Genomic DNA, 23,164 nt, shown 5'->3' on the forward strand with positions numbered 1-23,164 from the left:
TATCTGGAAGCAACACCTCCCACAACACTTCTCAGAGTAACACTACATAAAATGCCAAACAGTTATTTCTCTACATAACACCAGCAGTTACATCTGACTTGAAAAAACGATTGTTTCTGCATCCTACTGCTCTTGATTATGACCACCACGTGCTTCAGTCTGGACCTGGGGTGCTTACTGACTCTTCATGTGTTATCTCCAACCCGGCAGAACTTGCTTTCAGTGCAACCTTTCCTTATCTTTTTACATTATTTGTGCGACTTTGCCCTGTACTTCTCATCTCTTATCCTGAATCCTCTTATCTCTTCTTCCTCTCATCTCTCCTCTTACAGCACTTCCTCCCTCAATTTTCCTTTTCTGCTCTGCCCTCTCCATGGCCACTTCAGCAGCTCTCCTTGTATCTTCTCCTGAGGGACCTCCTTTAATACACCTCTCATTCTGCAGGTCTTTTCATCTCTCACCCTCCTCTCTCTCTGCAGCTACATATTTTACCTCATCACATTTACCTCTGCTGCTTCCTCCCCCCATGTAGTTCTCTATTCACCACCACCCCCTGAAGCTCCCACTTCTCCCTGTGACTTCACCCCTTCAACCTTTGCTGAAATGCCTCACACTTGCACTTTCAACTCGGGTTCCTCTTCATTCTACTCCTACAGCCATCTCTCCTCCCGCTTTGCCCCGCAGCATCTTTCTTTCTCAGACCTCTTCCAAGTGGCACTCACTCCCTCTACTGTTCTCAACCTACCACACCATTTCCTCCACCATTCCCTTGGCTTTTCTGCTTTCCCTTCCCATCAATTGTATTGTCTTTTTTAACAGACTTGAATACATCTTTTTTACTTAAAAGGTCATTTTCTGTATGTGCATATTGCAATGATTTTAAATAATTGTGCAATTAAATTTTTACTTACTTACTTTCCTCCACCACCTTTCGTTTTCATTCCCGCTCTAAACTCTCGCTAACCAGCTTCATTGCTTCTCTCCAATGCTTTCTGGACTATAGTTTCCATGTTTGCCTTTGCATATCTCTCTATCCCTCACCACTCTCTCATCTCTCCACCTGCAGCACCCTTTCGCATCCACTCCAACGGCCCCCCGCCCCACCACTCATTTCTCATCCTGAAGCTTCCCTCTCCAATGTAAATCTCCACTAACTCTTCCTCAACTATTCAACTGGAACATTAGCAATGCCCCAAGGAAAGGAGTAGGAAGACTTCGAAAATTAACTGTCATGAGTAACAAACCGTCGAGGCAACGAGCAAAAGCAGGACAAGAACTGACCTGTATCACTTTTCGTTTACCGACTGACGACAAAAATAAAAACATGGAATAAATGAATTAAAAACCTATTTTCTCCATTACAAAGAATGCACTTTTTGGGTGACGTATTCATTCATTTAGTTTCGCACAGATCTTTCGCCCTCTCCATCAATGTGTCACCCTTTATTCATGTGCTGGCAGACTCTCCCCTACCTTTTACAAATCAATACGCAGACAACTTAACACGTTCTGAGAAATGCTTACTAGACATAAGCACAAAGCAAGAAATGATTAAAATGAAATACTGGCCCACAAACAACCTGCCAGACAGGAATCCAATCATGAAATAATATGTTATAAAAATGTACTAGGCATCTGAAAGCCAAGCCAGGGTCTACACAAAGTTTTAAAAAAACTCATTACCATGCACTTAGTCTTGGCGAAGTATGGTAGTGCAAGAAATGAAATGTTTGCAAGGAAAAAGAAAGTTTAAAACAACAAGTAAAAATGATTTTTTTAAACTTTTAATGAGGAGATAAGATACACTATATAAATAAACACTTAACCGTCATCGGCGGCTGAGCTGGAGAGTGGAATGCTAATCTAAAGAGAGAGAACCGAAAACCTGACACTCAGTTTGATTCAAAGTATGCTTTGCACTTTGGAAACGTAAAATCCAAATTCCAGGTTCACCGAATCCGTAATGGTGGATCTTTAGATTCATATGGTGCAATTAAAATGGGGAAAATCAGGCGGTACTTAATGTCAAGATGATACATTTACCAGTGTTGGGTTAGGGATGATACCGTGGAAGTTGCTGGATAGGAAACTCTGTAGAAGTAGGCTGAACACCTACAAACTCATTCATTTCTGGTTATATGTATGCCTCTTGAAGACAGGGAACACAAGTAAAATTACTCCAACCAAAAGCAAGAGCAAGCCCTTTCCAAGATGGAAGTCATATGTACCAATGAATGCATGTATAGAACTTGTATTAGCCGTCTGTCGACAAAGCACCAGAGTGCTGGGCTGCAGGAGGGGAGGTCATAAAGGGGAATGGATGCTCAGAGAGTAGAAGGTGGAGGAGAGGAGTTGACCTAGCAGCTAGCGCGGTCTACCTCAAAGCTGGGGAACCTGCCTCGAGTCTCGGCAAGGTCGTGCAACATCCTGTGATTCTGGGCAAATCACTTAATCTCCCAGTGCCTAACAAAAATGAATGTGTCTCGTGTAATGCAACTGATGCTCATGTAAAGCGCTCTGATACCCGATACCTTCGGGTCAAGTTCACGCTATGTAAAGAAACTCGATTAGAGAAGGGAGGAAGGAGAGGATGGCACAGGGGAGTGCCATATCTTCAGGGCACCTATAATAAAGGGTTGTGACAGTAGAGGTTGTCTCGGCAGTAGAGGTTGGATGGTTGATCGGGGATATGCAAGAATTGTGATGGGGGGTGTAGGACCTGCCCATGAGAAGCAGTGGTTAGTGCTTTAAACCTCTTGACATAAATCATGACATAACTGGGTTTAGTTATATCAATGGGCATGTTGATTTTGACATTAAAAGTATTCCCTTTGTTTCAACGTTCTTTCTGCTTTTAAAACAGAATATACTTTTTGCACACAGACACTAATGTTATATTTTGCACACAAAAATCCTGTGTGTCCCCATTGGACGTGGCCCTTTTTGCAGGATCATCCCCAAACCTTTTGCCTTCACCCTGCTGTTTTCTGAACTCGTTTTTGTTGTCATTTAGGACTCTGTGCCCTTCACCACTGCTAACCAGTGCTAAAGTGATTTAAATATGAAAGAATTGGCTTATTATACTCAATAGGCATATTCAATAGAGTGGCCCTACCTATGACCAGGGCCTCAAAATTAAATGCTACTAGTGCTCCTCCAGCACAGATTGTGCCACCCGCTTAAGTAACACTCTAAACATGTCTCAGGTCTGAGGTTGCAGCCTGTGTGTGAAGTTTTCAAACAGCCATGTTGACCTGGCAAAATAAACCTTTTTGGCAGGCCAAAACCTTCCTTTTAATTACACTTAAGTCACCCCTCGGGTATGCCCTGGACAGCTCAGAGGGCAGGGTGAAAAGTATTTAAATAGTTTGACATGTACTTTTAAGTTTTAGATAGTTACAAACTCGTAAATTAATTTTTCACAACTACAAGGCACCTCTCCCATAGCATTGGGGTTACCTTATTACATTGAATAAGCTGCAGCTTCCAAATGGGAACAGGCAACTCAGTCATGTTTAGTGTTTTGGGAATTGTATTGAAAAATCCAAACTTATAGTAAAGACTGATTTTAAGTTACAATTTTGAAAATGCCACTTTTATAAAGCTGTACAACATCACAGGGTTAGGCCTATAATCAGTAAGGCTAGGCCTTATTTAAACTTCAAAAACAACACAAGTGCTAATACTGATTCCACTCAACATCATCACTCAAAACCGTGATCACACACCTTAATTGTCATGCTCAGCAATTGTTTATTCATTTGATTAATGTTTTTCTTTTTATAAAATGGATCTCTATAGACATATTATTCATGCATCCAGAAAAAACAGACATTTATACACTTTTACATTTTTTAACACACAGGGACATTGATACCACAATATTTATAACACAAGGCAAATCGCAAAACAATTTATCAACACTTACACAAACCAAAACAAACATTACATACAGATAATTGTAAGGCCCAGGTTCCGTATTTTCTTTTGCTTGAAACAAACGCCCTTGGAGCTTATATTATTGTTCAGTAATTTTAGCTCACTACTGAAAGGGCCAAAACAGTGTCCATACTGAGCTCAAAGAGAAATCAAATGTACTTGAAGATTTGATTTGTTCTGAGCTTCAGTAGTATCAAATTTGTAATGCTCTTGTTTGGTTGATGAAAAACAGTGGACATGTTTCAAACCCTTCTGTATATGTTTTGGGGTTTATCCTCAGAACACTAGAACACTCTTTTCTCTAATAATTTTGATTTGCGATTCAACTTTAATCTACGTTCTAGAAAGTTGGCATTATCGTGCCTTAACCATTGGGTGCATGCAGCCTGTCTCTGGGTCACATGACTGGGTGCAATTGACAGTTGGGCTGTGTGTATTCCTCCCAGACAGTCACACAAAATAGGGAGCTTAGGTGTGTCTGGATGGGCTATTACTGGAAGGATGGGAGGGATGAGCTGGGGACAGCTCCATTTACACGTAAATAAGCGGTGTCCTGCCTCTACACAAAGGACTGCTACCCCTTGTAGTTAGTCTGGAGCAAGGGAAGAAAGGCAGGGCACCTGTGCACTTCAAAAGCATGCCTCTAGAAGCTTCTGCCCACTTCAAAGGCACAGCTGGGTATAAGTACTGGACCTCATTCACCAACTCTTCCGTACACTTCTGGAACGGTGGATACTATACTAGGAAGAAAGACTGCTGTGCTGCTAAAAGGACTGCCACTCTGCTGGACTGCTGCTCTAAAGGTCAGCTCCCTTGCTGTGCTGACCTGCAGCCTGAGTAAGAAGGACTGTACTGTATCTGTTGAGCCCAGGAACACCAGAGTGATTCCAAGGGCAAGTTGGCTGGCCTCCTGACTTCAGTCTCAGGGCAGAAGGCTCCAAGAACATCAACTCCAGCACCTTGTCTCTGCTATCTGTGAGTCTACCCTGCCAAGCGGTGCCGCCCCAATCCTGGACCTTTGGAAGTGGGCATAAGGTGCTCTGCCAACCTCTGAGGATTTAGCGGAATCAACGCCTCTCTACTGCTGCGTGGAGCAACCCCCAGCAGAACTGGCGCTTCGCCACTGCTACGTGGATCGGTATACTGCCACAAAGACCATCACAGCTCATTGCCCCATCAGAACCGCTGCTGCGCTAAACATCTTCAGTGCAGACCCTCACATTCTTTGTCAATGGCAGCCTTGATGACGATGCCAAATTCTGCATCACAACATCGCAGCTCCTCAGAACCATCGCATCACCCTGACTGCACAACACATCCTCGACGCTGGACTTCACATGACAAGCACTCGATAACAGCATCCTCGATGACGAGGCAGGACCTCATACCGATGAATCGTTCAAGCCTTATGACCGTGGCGGAAAAGCTCTATTATGGAGGCTTCTCCGCCATGAAAAGGCATACGGTGATTTCTTTGGGGGCCCGTTGAGGGCCCCCAAGGTGACGGGGGGGTGCACATCTGGGATACCTATGGTACCCCCCTGCATTTGCATGCACAAAGTGGCAGGCACCGCGCGGTGCCTGCCGCTTTGTGCATTCAAATGCAAAGCATGCATTTTTAACATTGCGGCGGGTGCTGCTTCAAGCAGCACCCGCCGCAATGTTAAACATACAGGATGTGACCGCCAGGGTGGCGGTCACATCATATTTTGCACGGAGGGACCACCGCTGCCCCTGCGGACGGTCCCTCCTCCTCTGGGGTGGTGTCCGCCATCCTAATCGGGCCCTTAGTGTGGGATCATTTTTGTGTGGTGTTTTCACTTTATTACTGTTTGAAATATTGTACTTTATTACTGTTTGAAATATTGCATGAATACTTTACACATTGCCTGTAAGTTAAGCCTCACTGCACTGTGCCAAACTACCAGAGGGCTGAGCGCAGGGTAATTTAGGGGTGGCTTGAACCTCACCCTGACAAGAATTGTGGTTGCCGCTTGATCAGGGCTCACACGCCAGTCAACCAAAGGCCCAATTTCTCACAGTCCCATAACTATAAAGTACAGTGGGAATTCACGCAGAGAAACAACAAAACAGTAACCAAATATGGCTGGATGTATACTTGATTGAAAATGTAACTATACACATGGTAGATGGAACAAAAACAATTACCACGAGACAGGTGTGTTATGCTCCAAGTATTTGTCAAAAGTGCATGATGCAAAAAATGAAGTAGGTAAATACCGATTTGATTCGAAGCTTTTCTCCCACTACCTCCAGCACTCCATGGTTTCGGGATACTCGCTTGTCTGCAATCTGAAAGAAGAGGAGAGTGGTAAATTGCAAAAGAGCAATGCCTTATAAGCATTTACAGGACAATGAAATATTAGCATTTCCTAACAAAAGTAAGAGGATGACGGACCAATGTGAAAGGGTGCCATCTTTCAACAAGTCTGTCGCATACTAAGCAGCCTCTCCGTGTTAAACATCCCCCTTCCCACCACCGATTATCGTAAAACACGTTTCTGAACCCTGAAGTGTTTTGTATAACGACTCCTCCACTGCTGTTTTTTTAAGGAGTTTCGCTTAGGACTCTTCGCGATTTCTTTTTTAGTTTAAGAGAAAACAAAAGAAAATTAATAGGCAGTCATATTATGATAAGTTATTACTCGTCCCGTATGATAATGAAGAGCATTGCACAAGTCTGCCAGCATAGCGGATCCAGACAGAACAACCGGGACACTGAATACAAGTGAAGGCGCTATTTAGTGAACCTGATAAATAACGATAACACAAGGGTAAGTTATTTTGTCAGGGGCAATAAATACCACCTATCATGAGTTCATGGGGAATAACATGCAGATTTTGTTTTTTAATGCAGCAAAATCCGAATGATATGGGATAAACTGTGTGCTTTTCCCTTGTTAAATTTCAACAGGTTTGACCTGCCGAAATTGAACAAATCTTGAGGTATTCAAGGCAACCGATAATTATCGGACATGTTAAGGCCCACATGCATCAATGTTAGAAATTGCGATTTCTTATTTGTGATTTTTAGGGAATCGCAAATAAGGAATCGCAATTGTCTATTCATGATTTTTTTCGCATTTTTTTTGCGATTTGCAAAAATTCGGATTTTTTTGCGAATCGCACAAAAAATGCGAATTCTTAATTGCGAATTCACCACATGATGAATTGCATCAATCTGATTGCCAGGAAGCCAGTAAGGCAATCACAGGCACCTGGGAACTGGTTTGACTGAAGCTCTGGTAGTTGGACTTTGAGGCTGCTTTCAGAGGTTGCTGCTGCAGTCTGTGTTCTTCACTTTTAAGGAGAAATTGAGATGGAAAATTAAGATGAAGAGGGGCCCTCAAGAAAAAGGAAAATTAAGTTTTCAGAGAAGGAACTTGAAATCCTTATTGAAGAGGTGACTGACAGGCATGATCAACTTTTTGGCAAGTTGTCACATAAGGTGCCTGATGCTGTAAAAAGAAATATTTGGCTTAACATACAAAACAAGGTGAATGCTGTTGGTGTTGCCCACCGTGAAATCAGCAACTTACAAAAAAGGTGGTACGACTTGCGTAGTCGCGCAAAGGAGAAGATTGCGTCAAGAGTGAAATCTGCAAATAAAACAGGAGGTGGTCCCCCCAAAGACATACCCACAACCCCTTTGGAAGACCTTGTGGAAGGGACACTTTTGACTGAGGCAGTTGTGGGTGTCATGAACATAGACACGTCTGATCTCATTACCCCTTCTGAAGGTAAGTCTTAATATAAGATGTAAGAAAAGTAAACTTAATGAAACACTTGAGGCCTTTGCCAAAGTGAACATAGGGAAAGCTTGTTTTTCAAAACACCATTTACTCATTACATTACATTATCTGAAGTTGCCTGCTCCAGAGTAGCAATCTATTCATGCTTTAAGCGATGCATCTTGGGAAATGTAGTTTTTATCATTAAGTAGTAGGGTAAAAGTCATATTTGTAACTTTGACTGAGACACAGAGTAAATTTAATGTAAATGAAACCATGTCAAGGAAACAAGTAATCATAACTTTGTTTTTATTTTCACATTTACAAAGCATTTTGTAAATTAAAAATATCTTTGCACTTTTTCAAACAGAATTGCTTCAAGAATTAATTGAGCAAGATTTTCGGGATTTCAGTACCCTAGAAATCCATGTAAATGAAGAGGGTAATAATCCAAGTACTTCCACTGCTAATCTGCCAGTGAATGAAGGGCAAAGAGTACGCCAGTTACTACAAACTGATTCAGAGGAGGGTAACAGTCAAACTAATCCAGTGACAAGACCTGAACCAACACCAACAGTCACCAATGCAAGGCCTAGTAGGCGAAGGAGGCAAAGTCAATTTTATAGACGGCGTTCTAAAACATCAAACTTGGCCACATTTGAAGAGGGATCCAGCACTGGCAGTGTTGTTGAGGACCAGATATTGAAGATACAGCGCCTGCAAGGCAAAGATGTTAGAATTATTAAAGGCAAAATAGCACATATGTCTAAACAACTAGGTGGCATTCACAGCACTATGAATAGGATGGTTGAGGCTTTGAAAAATGGCCATGAGGCAACTGCTGGGAAACTTGACAGGATTGCTAAGTCATTAGAATCAATGTGCACTGTAATGAAAATGCAACATAAGGAAAGTTTGAATAGGCACCTGAGGCTAATGACCAGCTTACATGGTCAGAACAGACAGTTGTCACGTATTTCTAATTGTGCAGCAAAAATCTGCAAACAAAATGTTGTCATGCAGGAAAAATTAAATTATATTTTTGTTGAAATTTCAAGGGGAATGGTGAGAGGGAATGAATTAGTACATGCTTCAAACAGTAGTGACCCACCAGGGATTACTTTTTCAAATTTTGACAGTGTTGTGGGTCGTCAAAGTGTAGACCAACCTGAGTGTGCCATTGCTGGGACAAGACGTAGTAATAGAAATCTGAAATAAGGGTGCCTAATGGTTTTGGAGAAAGATAAAAATGCTGGGAAGGCTTTAGGTGTGCGCGGGCGTAAAAAGTAACATGATATCAATGTTTTTCCCATGCATGACTATTTGAAGAATGTTGAATTTACCAGAAGTTTCATATTTACAAGAATTTCTTCCTTTAAACATGTCATTATTTGATTTAGTAAATTGCTGAAAAAGCTATTTTGAAAGCACATCATCTTAGGTTTGTAGAAAGACATTAAAATTATTATGGCAAAAACAAAAATAAAGCCTTGTACCTTTCTCAAAAATAATTCTGTGTAATCTCAGCTCTTCTTCTTCCTTCTGCTGCTTCTGGTCCATGTTGTCTGGCTGGGGGTTGCTGAGGTTGATTGTCATTTGGCGTTAAGACATCTTCTTCTTCCAAATGTCTGCCTCTCTCTGTTGCCATGTTGTGTAGCATTGCGCATGCAGCAACTATTTTACAGCAAATTTTGGGATTATACTGCAAAGTTCCACCAGTCTTATGCAGTATGCGGAACCTTGATTTTAGAACACCAAAGGTTCTCGCAATGACATTGCGAGTTGAGTTGTGAGCTTGATTGTAATGTTGCTCCTTTCTAGTTGCTGGGTTGAGGTCTGGAGTCAAAATGTAAGACCTGACACCATAGGCACTGTCACCTTTCAAAAAACATAGATATATAAATGACATTACTAAAGCAGTGAAAGTGTATGAATTTTACTAATTGAATAAAAATTGATTTTCCATATTTACCTAGCAAATAACCATCTCCAAACTGTCCAGCAAGAAGTCTTGCATGTATTGCGCTGTGCTTAAAGATGTATGAATCATGGACACTGCCAGGGTAACTAGCCACTATGTCAGTAATAATGGTCTTTGAGTTACATATCACTTGAATATTAAGTGAGTGGAAACATTTCCTGTTACGGAATATATACTCATTTTCTGAGGGCGGACAAATAGGTACATGTGTCCCATCCACACAGCCTATTACATGTGGGAATTGTGCCATATTATACAAATCTACTTTAGTTTTCAACAAATCCTGTTGAGAAGTAGGAAACTTTATGTAATTCCTTATTCTATGCAACATAGCATCCAAAAAAGCATTAAAAGATCTTGAAAGGGAGCTCTGGGAGACACCGCCAGCAATGGCTACTACTCCCTGAAAAGACCCAGAAGCTAGAAGGTGTAGAGAACACAGGACTTGTACATGAGTAGGTATTGCTTTTGTCCTGCGAGTCTCCCTTTGCAAAATAGGGTCTAAATCATTAATTAAATCTAAAATTAAATTACCAGTAAGCCGGTACCTATCATAAATCTCATCATCAGTTTGCCCAAGCAAGGTTATGCGTACTCTAAAAATTCTCACTTGTATCTGCCTTATCCTCCATCCTGCAGCTACTCTCAATCTGTGGCGGCGAGCCAAAAAGAAAAGTGCTGCCATTGTGCAATGCTCCTGGAAGTTCTGTGAAGCCCATCAAAAGAGGGAACTTGAAAGACACCTGCCTTATATACTGTAGCTGCCAATCAGCAAGGCACTTGTAATATGTGTTCTGCCCTAAAGAGCAGTGGAGAGGGGTGAGACATTCAGAACATATATGACTCTCTTATTTTCACACCCAACTGACTTTAAACTGTTCACATCATCAATTTCCACAAAGAAATGTTTTTAGAAGAAGCAGCATAAATGTATAATTACATTATGTACAACTTTGCCTACCAACATTTCAAAATTCACCATTGTGTTGTGTATGGAAGGGAGAATGTGTTCAGGACATCCCTCCTGTTACATCTTATTTTTAAAACACCATTGTGTGTATGTGTGAGGTCAGAAACCATCAGCCTTTGACAAATTTTAACATATAAGGTCTGTTTCACTTACTCAAATAGAAATCAGGAATTTTGAAAGGCTTCTTCCAGTTCCCTAAAGGCCCACTACAGCTGTTTCCCTGAAGAACACAAGTTTCCCAATGGCTGCGAAAATTTAACACCAACTCTGTCTTCTTCCTATTTTTGGAAATGCAATTTGCGATTTTATTTAAAATCGCAAATTGCAAATTTTGATGCATTGGAATATTTCGCAAAAAAATGCGATTCGCATAAACTGCGAGACATTTAAGAAATCGCAAATGTACTTGCGATTTCTTAAAATGCGAAAAGCCACAAAAACGAACATGCATCTCAAAAGGATAGATTGCATTCGCAAACGCGTGAATTGTGCAATTCGCACCGATTGCGAATGCAATCTACTTTGATGCATGTGGGCCTAAGTACCTTTTAACCTGCAATTCTAACCGGTGCATTAACAGGAGTTTGCGCCTGGGTAGAAATACACCGAAAACATAATTCATATTCAGGTGCCAAGAATACTTTCAAAGAGTGGCTAGGGGTATCTTCTTGTAAGGAACTGTACATATGTTCATGGGCTTCACATATTGTGTGGTGATGCCATTACATACTGCAGGTGCTGTCTATTATGACTGTTTCCCACATTAATAAATAATATGAAAATACTGAATTTGAGACTGAAAGAGGGTGAAGGATGAGCGTGGAGAAAAGAGAGCAGGGAGCAATACAGAGACCATCTATTAGCATATTCGCTACAATAAACCCTTCGGATCCAGGAAAGAAAATATTATTTAAAGCTTTCTAGTGCATATCACCACAACTAGTTATGTGCATGTCAGTTCCGAAACAGAAGACAGTAGGAGCATGTTCAGAATTAATTGTTCTCCTTACAGTTGAAGGATTGCAGAACTGCAACTCTCTGGGGGGGACACTCCATCCAGGAGGCCCTTCAATGAATGGCAGGGGAGGAGCCATTGCGCTGAAAAGCGCAGAAATCGCTCCTGCAGTGCGGGTTTGCAGAACTGTTCATCTTCTTACCAGCTCCTAGTCGTGGCTGGGGGAACCCTTCGGATTGAAGCTGCAGGGGTCGGCTGGAGGCTTGAGGCAGGTCGGGGATCACTGGATCTCCGGTCAGGATCGCCGGGTGACCTTCTCGTGGTGTTTGGCCACTCGAACTCGGGCGGTGGGTGCCGGGTGCAGAGTGGTGCAGATTTGTGGATTTTGCCGGAGATGGAGTCTGTTAATGAACAAATTCGGTGTTCATGGGAGACAAAGTCTTTTCCTTGGAAGGCAGGGCAGGTCCCCGGTGTTCTTGAGGTTGCTGGCTGCAGGACACAACGGAGTTTCGCTTCTGCAGGTTCGAGGTGGGGACAGGCCGGTAGGGCTGGGGCCAAGTTAGTAGGTGTCCTCCTCTTCTTAGCTTCGGCATGGCTGTTCAGTCCTTCTTCTTTTTTTAGTTGTTTCTTGTCTGAGGAGGCAAGGTTCAGTGTGCCCCTAAATACTAGGTTTAGGGCTATTACAGGTAAGTAAAAGTTTGGGACCAATGAGTTCTTTCCTTGGGGTGGGTACCCTCAATTATGCCACCCTCCAGTGGGACCGGGGCATATACCTCACTCTGGTTGGCTGGGTCCCACCATCTGCAAGATGGCGGGGACTGAGAGTTGTTCTTCACCTCGCATCCTCCACCTGAGGGGTGGAGTTGGCAAAGGTGGACACACCTCCCTTCCATACTTGGTTTTCCCGCCGGTTCTCCCGCCCAAAGTGTTGGTCAGAACCGGTGGGGACCAGTTGCTGGAATCAGCAAAAGACCTGGGGAAGCTCACAAAGGTGACAAGCCTTTGAATCTTCCCCTTCGTTGTCCCTGCCAACCCTGGGGGAGGAGGCACCTCGTCCTAGGATGTGCATGGTTTCAGGCAGCCCAAGAGCAGCAGGTTCTCGACAAGGGGGTCCAGACACATGTCTGGTGGTGGCAGCTGAGGAGCAGCCACTCAGCCTGGACACTAGTGTTAGTTCATTTTTACAGGGGGCATCTTGATGCCCTCTGTGTGCATTTTCCATTAAATCCCACACTGGCATCAGTGTAGGTTTAATGTGCTGAGAAGTTTGATATCAAACTTCTCAGTTTTCAGTAAAGCCATTATGGTACTGTGGAGTTCGTAATGACAAACTCCCAGCACCATTTACTCTTAATGGCAGTAGTGCACTTACAATGTCTACGAATTGGCTTAGACATTGTAGGGGTAGAGGGCTCATGCACCTGTACCATCACCACTGGTATAGTGCACCCAGCTAGAAGAGTGGCTAATCTATGCCAGGGCAGTTTGTTGTATGAATGGCACACAGAGATGTGTGCCATGTCGACTCTTCACTTTGTTCTGCACCAAAATAAGAAGCCTGCAAAGGCAGTGTGTGAGTGTAAAGGTACAGGGCCTCCAAGGGTGGCACAATAAGTGTTGCAGCACTTAGAGGCCTTCCCTGGTCACAGTGCCATGGGTACCTATGGTACCATTTACCAGGGGTTGACTTTTGGCCAGGGAGTGCCAATTCGGTTTGGTCTTCAATGCAGTGTTAGGGAAAGAAAGGATTCTCACTGCTCATAACAAATCTCAGGAGATCTTTTCAATCATGAGGGAGCTTACGTCTGATGCAAGGACCCTTCCTTCTCAGACCCCGACGCAAGAATCTTGTAATGCATTAAATAACTTCTTTATTGAAAAAATTGCCAAAATCAAGAATACGATTCCTTCAGTCCTTTCTGACGATATGCCAGCTTCCCCTCCTGAAAACCCGCTCTCCTTGCTTTCTTTCCCTGCCCTCGACCCCAGCACTCTGGCAAAACTTGTTGCTCGAGTCAAATCTGGCTCTCCTAATGATTGCTGTCCCCCCTCTGTCTTTTGCGACATCTGCCTGTCCATGCCGGACTGCATCTTGCCTTTATTAAACGCCTCATTGGAGGCAGGAGTAGTACCTAATTCCTTCAAGGAGGCTGTCCTTGTGCCCTTACTAAAGAAGCCTGGAGCTAACCCGGACGATCTCGCCAACTATCGGCCTATCTCCCTCTTGCCCTACCTATCCAAACTCTTGGAGGCACATGTTACTAGCTGCCTATCTGAATTCATCGAGCGTTCCAACTTTCTCGAACCTAATCAGGCTGGGTTCAGACCAGCCCATTCCACCGAGGCTGTGATCTTGGCAGTCATGGATACGCTTAGGGCTAATGCCGCTAAAGGGACATCACAGGCGCTCGTTTTATTGGATCTGTCGGCTGCGTTCGACACGGTGGACCACAACATCCTTATCCACCGTGCCGAGCAAGCCGGCATCCGAGGCCTGGCCTCTGCTTGGCTCAAATCCTTCTTGTCGGGCAGAATGCAGGCGGTCCGGCTTGGTCCCTTCACAGCCGCACAGGTCCCATCCATCTGCGGAGTGCCTCAGGGATCGTCCCTGTCCCCTCTGCTTTTTAATCTCTATCTTCAGCCGCTCTTTTTTTCCTTGAAGAGGTGGAATATCACCGTATTCAGCTATGCAGACGATCTGCAAATCATTTTCCCGCTTAACACCCCCCAATGCAGCCCTCCATTGTCAAGCAGTGATGCTACACATCCAACATTGGATGAACTCCCACCAGCTTAAATTGAACCCGGGGAAGACTGAGTTAATCCTTCCAGGAAACAGTCTCACTCACTGGGGCCCACAGTTCTGGCCAACTGAGCTCGGCTCCCCGCCCGTCCCGGCTAAGTCAGCAAAGAGCCTCGGGGTCATAATTGACTCGGAGCTCTCTCTTAAGCCTCAGGTTGGCGCGGTTGTGTCCTCATGTATGTTCCAGCTCAGAAAAATCAGGAAAGTTTCCCATCTCCTGACACCAGAGGCCCTGATACAAGTCCTGATTGCCCTGGTGCTCTCCCGCCTGGATTTTTCAAACTCCCTGTTCTACGGCCTACCTAAATTCCTCCTTAATAGGCTCCAGATTGTACTGAATCAAGCAGCAAGGCTGGCCTATAAAACCCCGAAGTGGCAATCCGCGGGACCACTGCTTCACAGACTCCACTGGTTGCCGGTGGAGCAGAGGACTGCATTTAAGATCGGCTGCCTGACCTTCAAAGCTGTGTTCGGGACCTCCCTTGCCTTTCTCAAATCACTGGTCATTCCTTACCGTCCGGTACGCAATCTTCGTTCCTCCCATCGCCTTTTGCTAGCTGTCCCTGCTACCAAACAAAAAAAAAACGGCGGTCGCAGATTTGCCTACCTTGCCCCCGCCTTCTGGAACCAGTTGCCTCTCCCTCTTAAATCTGCCAATTCCCTTCTGGCTTTCAGAAAACTCCTGAAAACTCACCTCTTCACACAGACTGGCTAGACCCCCGTCTCTTCATCTCATTGGCACTCAGCCAGCGCCAGGAAACCTTTCGGTGTCAGTGCGCTATACAAGAATCCCCTAAGATAAGATAAGATAAGATAAGAACATAAGCCCTGGGTACCTGATTGGCGTTGGCAGGAGCCCAGGGCACACACAGTCAGAGTACATCAGCAGTTCAGCAAAAAGTGGGAGCAACCATGCAGAAAGAGGGCACTTCCTCACACATACCATTTCAGACCTCATATTAGAAGGGTAAACATGTTGCTTTTTTTCCAAGTAGTGAGGTGTGCAAAACTGAAATTTGGACAATTTGCTTGCAAGATCTGCACTCGGTATAATATAGCCCAAAGTGCAAACACACACATGTTGCAATCCTAATCCTGGATCAAATTGGAGATTTTGCCAGAATGGAGGCTGAATTAATTCAGATCTTATAAAGTGTGCAACTAACAAACTAAGAGGGTGCCCTGGCATTAAGGAAGGAGTGCTTCTTAGAAATTGGGTTACTAGTTGACTGGGGGTTCGCCATGGTCAAACAGTACCCACAACCCTAGTCAGGGTAAGTTAAAAGCAAATATCAAATTAACCTGTGTTCTCCCCCTGGAAGCCTGACAAGAGAGCAGTCACACTTAACTTAGAGGCAATGTGAAAGTATTTGTGTGTCACTTTAAACAGTAAAACTGTAAAAAGACCACACAAAAAGCTTCCACATCAAGTTTGAAAATAGAGCTTAATTGAATAAATAAAATAAGACAAAAACAACAAAAATCTAATAAGTAGAACTGGAGGGATACATTTTTAAAGAATAAACTTCTATATATCGCCTAAAAGCATAAAGTGCAGCACACGGCTATCTAGTCTGGGGCAAAGTCAACAGTTCAAGCCAACTGCAATGGAGTGTGGGTGGGATACAGGTCCAAAATAGTCCCTGCTGAAGTTTTACCTTCTCCAATTTGTGCCAAGATTTCCATTTGCATTAGAGAGGGTTGCCAGGAGCAAGGAGATCATCGCAGGTGGTGTTAGGGATGGTGCAAAGAGCAGGCTTGGCGTCACAAATGGGTAGGCTCAAGCTTTGCATTGGTGGTCACCCATGGGCTGACAACGCTGCTGTCTAAAGAGACAGGCTGGCAGTGGTATGTGCTGATTTTCAGTGCAAGCTGCAAGGTTCAGGCGCGAACAAGCCCATTTGCGTTCTCAAAAAGTCCAAAATGTTGATTTGAAAAGCTGGAGAGAGACGCCAAGGGTCCAGGATCTGAGAAGCACCACTTGAAGGTCAGGAAATCCCTGAAGACGGGGCCAGGTGCTGTTGGAGAGCCTTTTATGTAGCTGAGACTCAGATCAGGAGGCTAGCAGACTCACCCTTTGAGTAACTCTTGGGTTCAAGATAAAGGTACAGTTCCAGTTCTTCTTACCCAGGCAAGAGGAGAGCAGGTCAGCACAGCAGGGCAGAAGTTCCTGTAGAGCAGCGTGGTAGCAGAGTGGCGGTGCTTCTGGCAGCACAGCAGTCCTTCTTCCTGGCAGAGTATCCACAGGTCCAGAAGTGTGAACAGGCCTTAAAAAATCTACTTGCTATCGCAAGTCATATTTTATCAGGTTAAACTATTTTTAGCACCTACTCATCTGTTCTGGCGAGTGAACTTAAGCTGGAAGGTGCAGGTGTTCTGTTATTCAGAAAGTGAATGAGCAATGAAGATACCTTTAAATGTTGTTGTTATCTTGAAAAATGTGCTGTCTGTTCAAGAACCGAGGTCAAATGTCAGTTTCCCTTTTTACAAATGTATTCTGGTCTTGTCCTGGAAAATGGTCTCTACTTTTCTTTCTCTTATTACAGTTAGAGGTTTTTGTCCAGGTAGCAGTCTGACAATCGTGACACAACAGGCTGTCAGATATCAGTTTTTTTCTAACACACAACATTTAAACAGCTTGTAAATGAATAGTATAAGTATTTCAAAAAATATCACACATTTCAAAAGAAGTTCTTTTTTGTAATTCAGAACTGTGATACAAACAAATATTTGTATAGGAGCAAAACAGATCAGAACACTTTACTTGGTGAAGTCCAAATAACAAATATTTGCAGAAAATAGATTTTCAAACATTATACACTATATAGTTTTATCAGTAAAACCACTTCAGTGGAAAATGTTGTGGTCATTTCCATGGAAAATCTGCTAATTGAAAGTGTTTTTAAACATGATTTGAGAAACATTCTTGCCCCCGCCTTGATACCAATGTTGTTAATGAACTAAGAGACAAGTCAGCCGTCTTGTGTATCCTATATATGGCTATATTTGCATTGCATAAGGAACAAACATTTAGTCTATTAAAGTAAACAAAAGTGTATGTTGTACATTACCATGCTGAACTCGTAATTGAAGGTGATCTCATATGTGATAAAGAAGAAAATGGCGGCTCTGTGAATCAACATATTTGCTCAGGATCACATAAATTGAAACCAGTTCAGGGGTCAAGAGCATTATAATTGGGTTGAGTAGAATATTTAAGTCACTAGACCTGCAGGTCGTGTAAAAATTTTATGATTTTTGGAGGTCTGGAATTGAAGAGTTGGTGCTTAACATCCTACTTCTGGAAAGTGGGAGAAGCTGCAAGACAGTGGCTTTGAATTGCATGCAATCCCCTACTTTCCCTGCCCTGGTTCAAAGCTGGTTGCAGTAAAATGTGGGGTCGTTAGAACCTTTGCGTGGAGGCAGGGCACGGGCTATTAAGTCGCAAGTGGAGCTGTGCTAAGCTCCGACCCCGAATCCTGCCAGGATATGCCCCATTCAGGCACACCTAAACCCACTACTGTCTATGAAGAATCCACAAAGTATAACTGTCAATTACACCCACTCGTGTAGACAGGCCACAGGCACCAAATGGCTACGGCATGAAATTGTCAACTTTCTAAAAGTGCAATTTTCAGAATTGCAATTTAAAATCCAAATTCACCAGGAGTTAGAATTTTTAGATGTGATTCCAGAGACATAAAAAATGAACACAATTATCTCTTCCCTTTGTAAATTACACTTATGAAATGGAATAAGGCAGCTTCAATGTTATCCTATGGGAGAGATAGGCTTTGCAGTGGTGCAAATTAATTTAAGAGTTTTTCACTACCAGGACATGTAAAACTTTAAAGTTCATGTCCAACCTTTTAAATACTTTGCATCCTGTCCTGTGGGCTGTCCAAGGCCTACCCTAGGGGTGACTTATGTATTAACAAGCATTGGCATAGCCAATAGGTCTCGCCTTTTGGATGTTATAAGTTTTTAGTTATGTTTCATATTATTGTATGTGCCTTTTGAGACGGGCAACTGCAGCGTATTTTTTTAAACACGCCCCTTGCCGGAGGCTATGGGGAGGCTCATTCCACTGGTAGGCTGAGAGAGTCGGATCAGCAAGTCTATCATCAGCTCCAGCAAAGCATGAGGCCATCTTTGATTGGAAATCATCCAAAAAGAAGCATCCACCAGGCAATATAAACATATATTTTTTTTAATTTCAGATTTCATTAGGTTCTTCACAAAATGACAAACAGTCACACTATCTACAGAAACACTGTATTAAGGCACCCGTTAAGTCTACCGAATATTTTAAAACATGTAATTTACAATAACTTCTACAAAAGAGAGGTGTGTATGATTGCAAAATATGATCAGGCTTCTATTCAAATATTTAGAAAAATAATTCTAACCATGGGGTACACATGCACAACAGTCGGAAACTCTACAAAATGATGCCCAACATGGCCGCCTAGCTCACGCTCGGGAAGCTTTCCCCTTGCCTACTATTGTTTAATCAATTAACCTTTCTACCCCGCCACTGCAGCTTATGAGCCGTATCAAATTGCAGGCTGCTGTTCCGGAGCGTTGCAGTGAGGCAGGTACGTCACAACTACAACTCCCTTCTGCCCGTCTTAATATACAGCACAACTGGCTTCATACGCCACTGGAATAGCGCAAGCTACTCTGACTGTGTAGAAAAGAACCGCAAGTTTTACTCAGGCAGTCTGAGAGCATGGGTGATTTCCAATCCCAACATCATTAATACAATTAACGCATGAATTTAACCTGATTGTTTCAGACGTTACTCTGACGTGACAACTCATAAATAATGCATGCGACAAATACACACGGTTCAGTACATCGGCCAGTTAAAATAAATAAATGAGTAAATACAACATCTATGTGTCAACTACCATTCCCTCAAGCTCTCAGACAACTGCCAACCCGTATTGAATTAGACTTGTGCAACAAAATAACTGCTAACGCCTCATTGTTGCTGATGCGAACTTATACGGAGTTATAGAAGTTTCCCAAATACGTATATATTCAATTTAAGGTTACAAACATCAATCATCTCATTTTCAGAATAACAATGTACATTTCTTGATTTGTAGGTGGCAATGACCACAAACAGGAGTTCAATGAAAGTTAAAGGAGAAGACAAAGAGATCAACTAAACTTGTGCCAAAGCGCACATTTACCATGAATAACTGTGCTCTTCTGACCCTGGACTCCTGCAGAATTTGGGCTGTGCATGTGCATGTGGCATGTGAAATGTGAAGGGAGAGTTGGGTAAAAAGAATGGCGCGATAGAGAAGCAGGGGCGAGTGAGCACGGCAGCGCGGCGAACACGAATGTGCTAATTAAAAACAGATGGTGACATGACCCCGAACAGATGGCGCCCCTGCTCGTAACCGCAAGCCCTAGGCAGTGGGCGGATACATTTCCTGGGAAAGGTGGGACATGCACCCGACTTTGCCCAATTGCTTGCTGTCTCTTTAGAAAGACGCACGCAAAGTCCAATAGAAAAAATGCTAAAAAAAAAAAACATGCACCAGCATGTGAAAAGTCCAGAGAGATTCCAAGAGGTCGGCTTGACCTAAAAAGGAAGGATTTGGCCTGGTGAAAGGTTTTTTTTGCCAGGTCGAAACTGCAGTTTAAAACTGGACACACAGGCTCTATAATAGAAGGCCTGAGACATGCTTAAAGCGCTACATAAGTGGCTGGGACAAGCTGCAGGTCCCACTACTATCATTTGATTTGCAGGCATTGGGCACATGTAGTGCACTTTACAAGGGACTTATAAGTAAATAAAATATGCCAATTGGTTATTAGCCCATGTTATTATGTTTTAAACAGAGAGCACAAGCACTTTAGCACTAGTTGGTTGTGGTAAAGTGCACAGAGTCCTGAGGCCAACAAAAACGAATTAAGCAAAACGTAGCGGGAAGAAAGCAAAACATTTGGGAAAGGTTCAGGTCCAATAGTGCTTAAAACAGGTAAAAACTATAAAGGAAGACAAGTTACATTTTAGCAATGTACAGTATTTTTTGTGACACTTTTCAGAACGTGTATCCAATGGGAGGGCATTCCTTGCTTGGGCAGTCACCACAGCGAAGGCTCTGCCTCCTATATGGGCTTTTCTAAATTTAGGGACACACATAATATAGAGAGCAGGTACAGGCGGTTTTAGATTGAATGTATCGAGTTAAGAGAGAAGTCATACAATTCCCAGTAGGGAGACTACAGAAAATGTTATGACAAACGTAAAGCCTTAAATATGAAGGGCTCGTGCATGGGTGACCAGTGTAGTTGTAAAGGTGAGAAGAAATACGGTTTTTTGTACTCCTGCCAAAAAGGAGTCCGATGGCAGTCGCATTCTGAATCAGTTGCAAATTATGTAGTAGACAGCCAGGCAATACTACAGACATTGAATTACAATAGTTCAACCTAGAAGTAATAAGAGCTTGAATTAGATTTTTCCTAGAAATATTACAACAAAGGAATTAATTTCCTTAACTTTCAACATGAAAAAACAAATAGAAGTGACCTTTTCAATATGCGCCTCAAATGTTAGTGTATCTTCAAAAATTATGCCAAGGTTCCTTGCCCTAGGGGCAGGCACAGGAAGAGGTTTAAAAGAACTGGGCACCAATATGATGTCTAAATATAAGGCTTTCCAAAGACAATGACCTGCATTTTATTTGAATTGAAGACAGATGGAACTGAAGTTTATCCAGGAGAGCACAGAGCATAAACATATTTTAAACTGGGGTTGGAGGTAACCCAGATCTCCATTAAGTATGAGGACGATCAAGTCTGAAGACAAGTAGACATTCTGAAGCCCAAGGATGTGAAAAGCACAATTAGTGGGCCATGTAGATATGGAAAAGTGTTGGGTTAAAAAAAAGAACCTTGTGGAACTCCTCACATGATGATTTTGAATGGCAAGTGGAAAGGGGCCAAAGTCATCATGGCTTGGGAATGGTCTTTAAGAAAATAAGAGACACATTAGTGGAGTGAACCTTGACACAGATGTCATCAATCAGTCTAGATGGATGTCATAGAAGTCTATGTCAAATGCTCCAGATAGGTGTAATAAAATTAGGGAGGTTTGTGTCTAGTATCCTCGTATCATTGCTGGTAGCAGTTAATACAAATTGAGTGCTAAAGTTAAGGAGAAAATCTGATTAATAGGAGCTTAATACTTGATTACCTTTAACACATCTGGACAGTTGTTGGTACAAAAGGTACAAAAAAAGTTCTACCATTTTTGCAATTAATGGCAGAAAAGAGATAGGATGAGAGTTAGACATAATAGCAGGAGCAGTAGAATTTTTCAATAGGTGAATGACAATAGCCATTTTCCAGGAGTCAGGCACAACACCAGAACTCAGTGAGCATTACAGAGCATAGAGAGAAAAGGTGCATGAGATGGTGAGGGCCGGGTGAGATTGTATTAAGCTTGCAGATACATCAGCTGGAATAACCAGGAAAAAATTTGTCTAAATTGGATAGTTGGGCAACAAAAGTTTTGGTATATGGCTGCATTAGAAGGATGCCGTTAATGCCAGAGTGGAAAGAGCTTAGAAGCTGAAATGAATCGGAAAGTTGAGAGCAGAACTACTGAGTGGGAGCTACAGACATGGCATCTGCATCAGGATGCACTATAGTGTTAGAAATAGATAAACAATCTCTATGGGTAAAATTTTGCCAATGAAATTCACTTGTCATAATGTTTAGATCCGGAACTTTGCTGGATTTTTTTATATGTACACAACTCACCTTTCTAGTTTTCTACATGGTCCCTTAACTAAGTAGAAAGCTTCTAAATAACAGTTTAGAGGTGAGGAAGGAGGTAACCCTTTCTGGTAGACCTTCCTGGGTTTTAATGGAATGGTGATATCGACTGTTTCTCTACACAGTTAATAACACGCATTGGCAAAGCCTATAGGTCTCTACTATGCGAGAGCTATAGGCTTTGGCATTGTGTTTCAAACATTATGTACACCAGTGTGGGAACTGTTCAGCAAGGCTAAAAGTTAGTGTCGTGGAGTAGATTGGAATAGAGTAGAGTGGAATAGGATAGACTACGATAGACTGGATTGGGGTAGATTGGCGTAAAGTGGAGTGGGATAGAATGGAGTGGGGTGGATTGGGGTAGATTTGAGTGGGGTGGATTAGAGTGGTGGAGTTGAGTAGATTAGCGTAGTGGACCGGAGTCGGGTAGATTGAATTGGGGTGGAGTGGGGGAGATTGAGGTAGATTGGAGTCGAGTAGAATGGGGTAGATTAGAGTGGTTAGATAGGAATAGGGCATGGGGGAAGATTAGGGAGTGGGGTAGATCGGAGTGGTGTGGAGTAGATTGGGATGGGTGGAGTAGATTGGAGTAGAGTCGATTGGAGTGGGGTAAAGTGAATTGGGGTAGCATGGAATGGGGTAGATTGGAGCAGAATGGAGTGCAGTGGATTGTGGGGTAGATTGAAGTGGGGTGGGGTAAATAGGAGTGAAGAGGAGTAGACTGGAGTGGATAGGTGTAGATTAGGGTGGAGGGAAGTAGATTGGAGTTGATTAGATTGGGGTAGGCTGGAGTGGTGCACATTGAGCGGAGTAGGATAGAGTGGTGTGAGGTAAATTCGGATGGGGTGGAGTAAACTGGGATAGGATAGATTAGATTAGGGTAGATTGGAGTGGAGTTAGGTACATTGGAGTGTGGTGGATTGGATGGGGTAGATTGGAGTTAGGTAGTTTAGCGTGGAGTGGT

At 43.0% G+C, this 23,164-nt stretch overlaps 1 protein-coding gene across 1 annotated transcript in view; it reads right to left on the reverse strand.

Annotated features, from left to right (window-relative positions):
• APLF (aprataxin and PNKP like factor) overlaps window positions 1-23,164 on the reverse strand; it is a 675,440-nt gene that overhangs the window by 573,632 nt on the left and 78,644 nt on the right. Inside the window, exon 2 of the mRNA XM_086927733.1 lies at window positions 6,181-6,252. Within this exon, the coding sequence (XP_086783859.1) occupies window positions 6,181-6,252 (72 nt within the window). The remainder of the gene's footprint in view (window positions 1-6,180; window positions 6,253-23,164) is intronic.

Source organism: Lissotriton vulgaris, chromosome 6 (genome assembly GCF_964263255.1).
Source record: "Lissotriton vulgaris chromosome 6, aLisVul1.2, whole genome shotgun sequence".
In the NCBI taxonomy this organism is placed as follows: Eukaryota; Metazoa; Chordata; class Amphibia; order Caudata; family Salamandridae; genus Lissotriton; species Lissotriton vulgaris.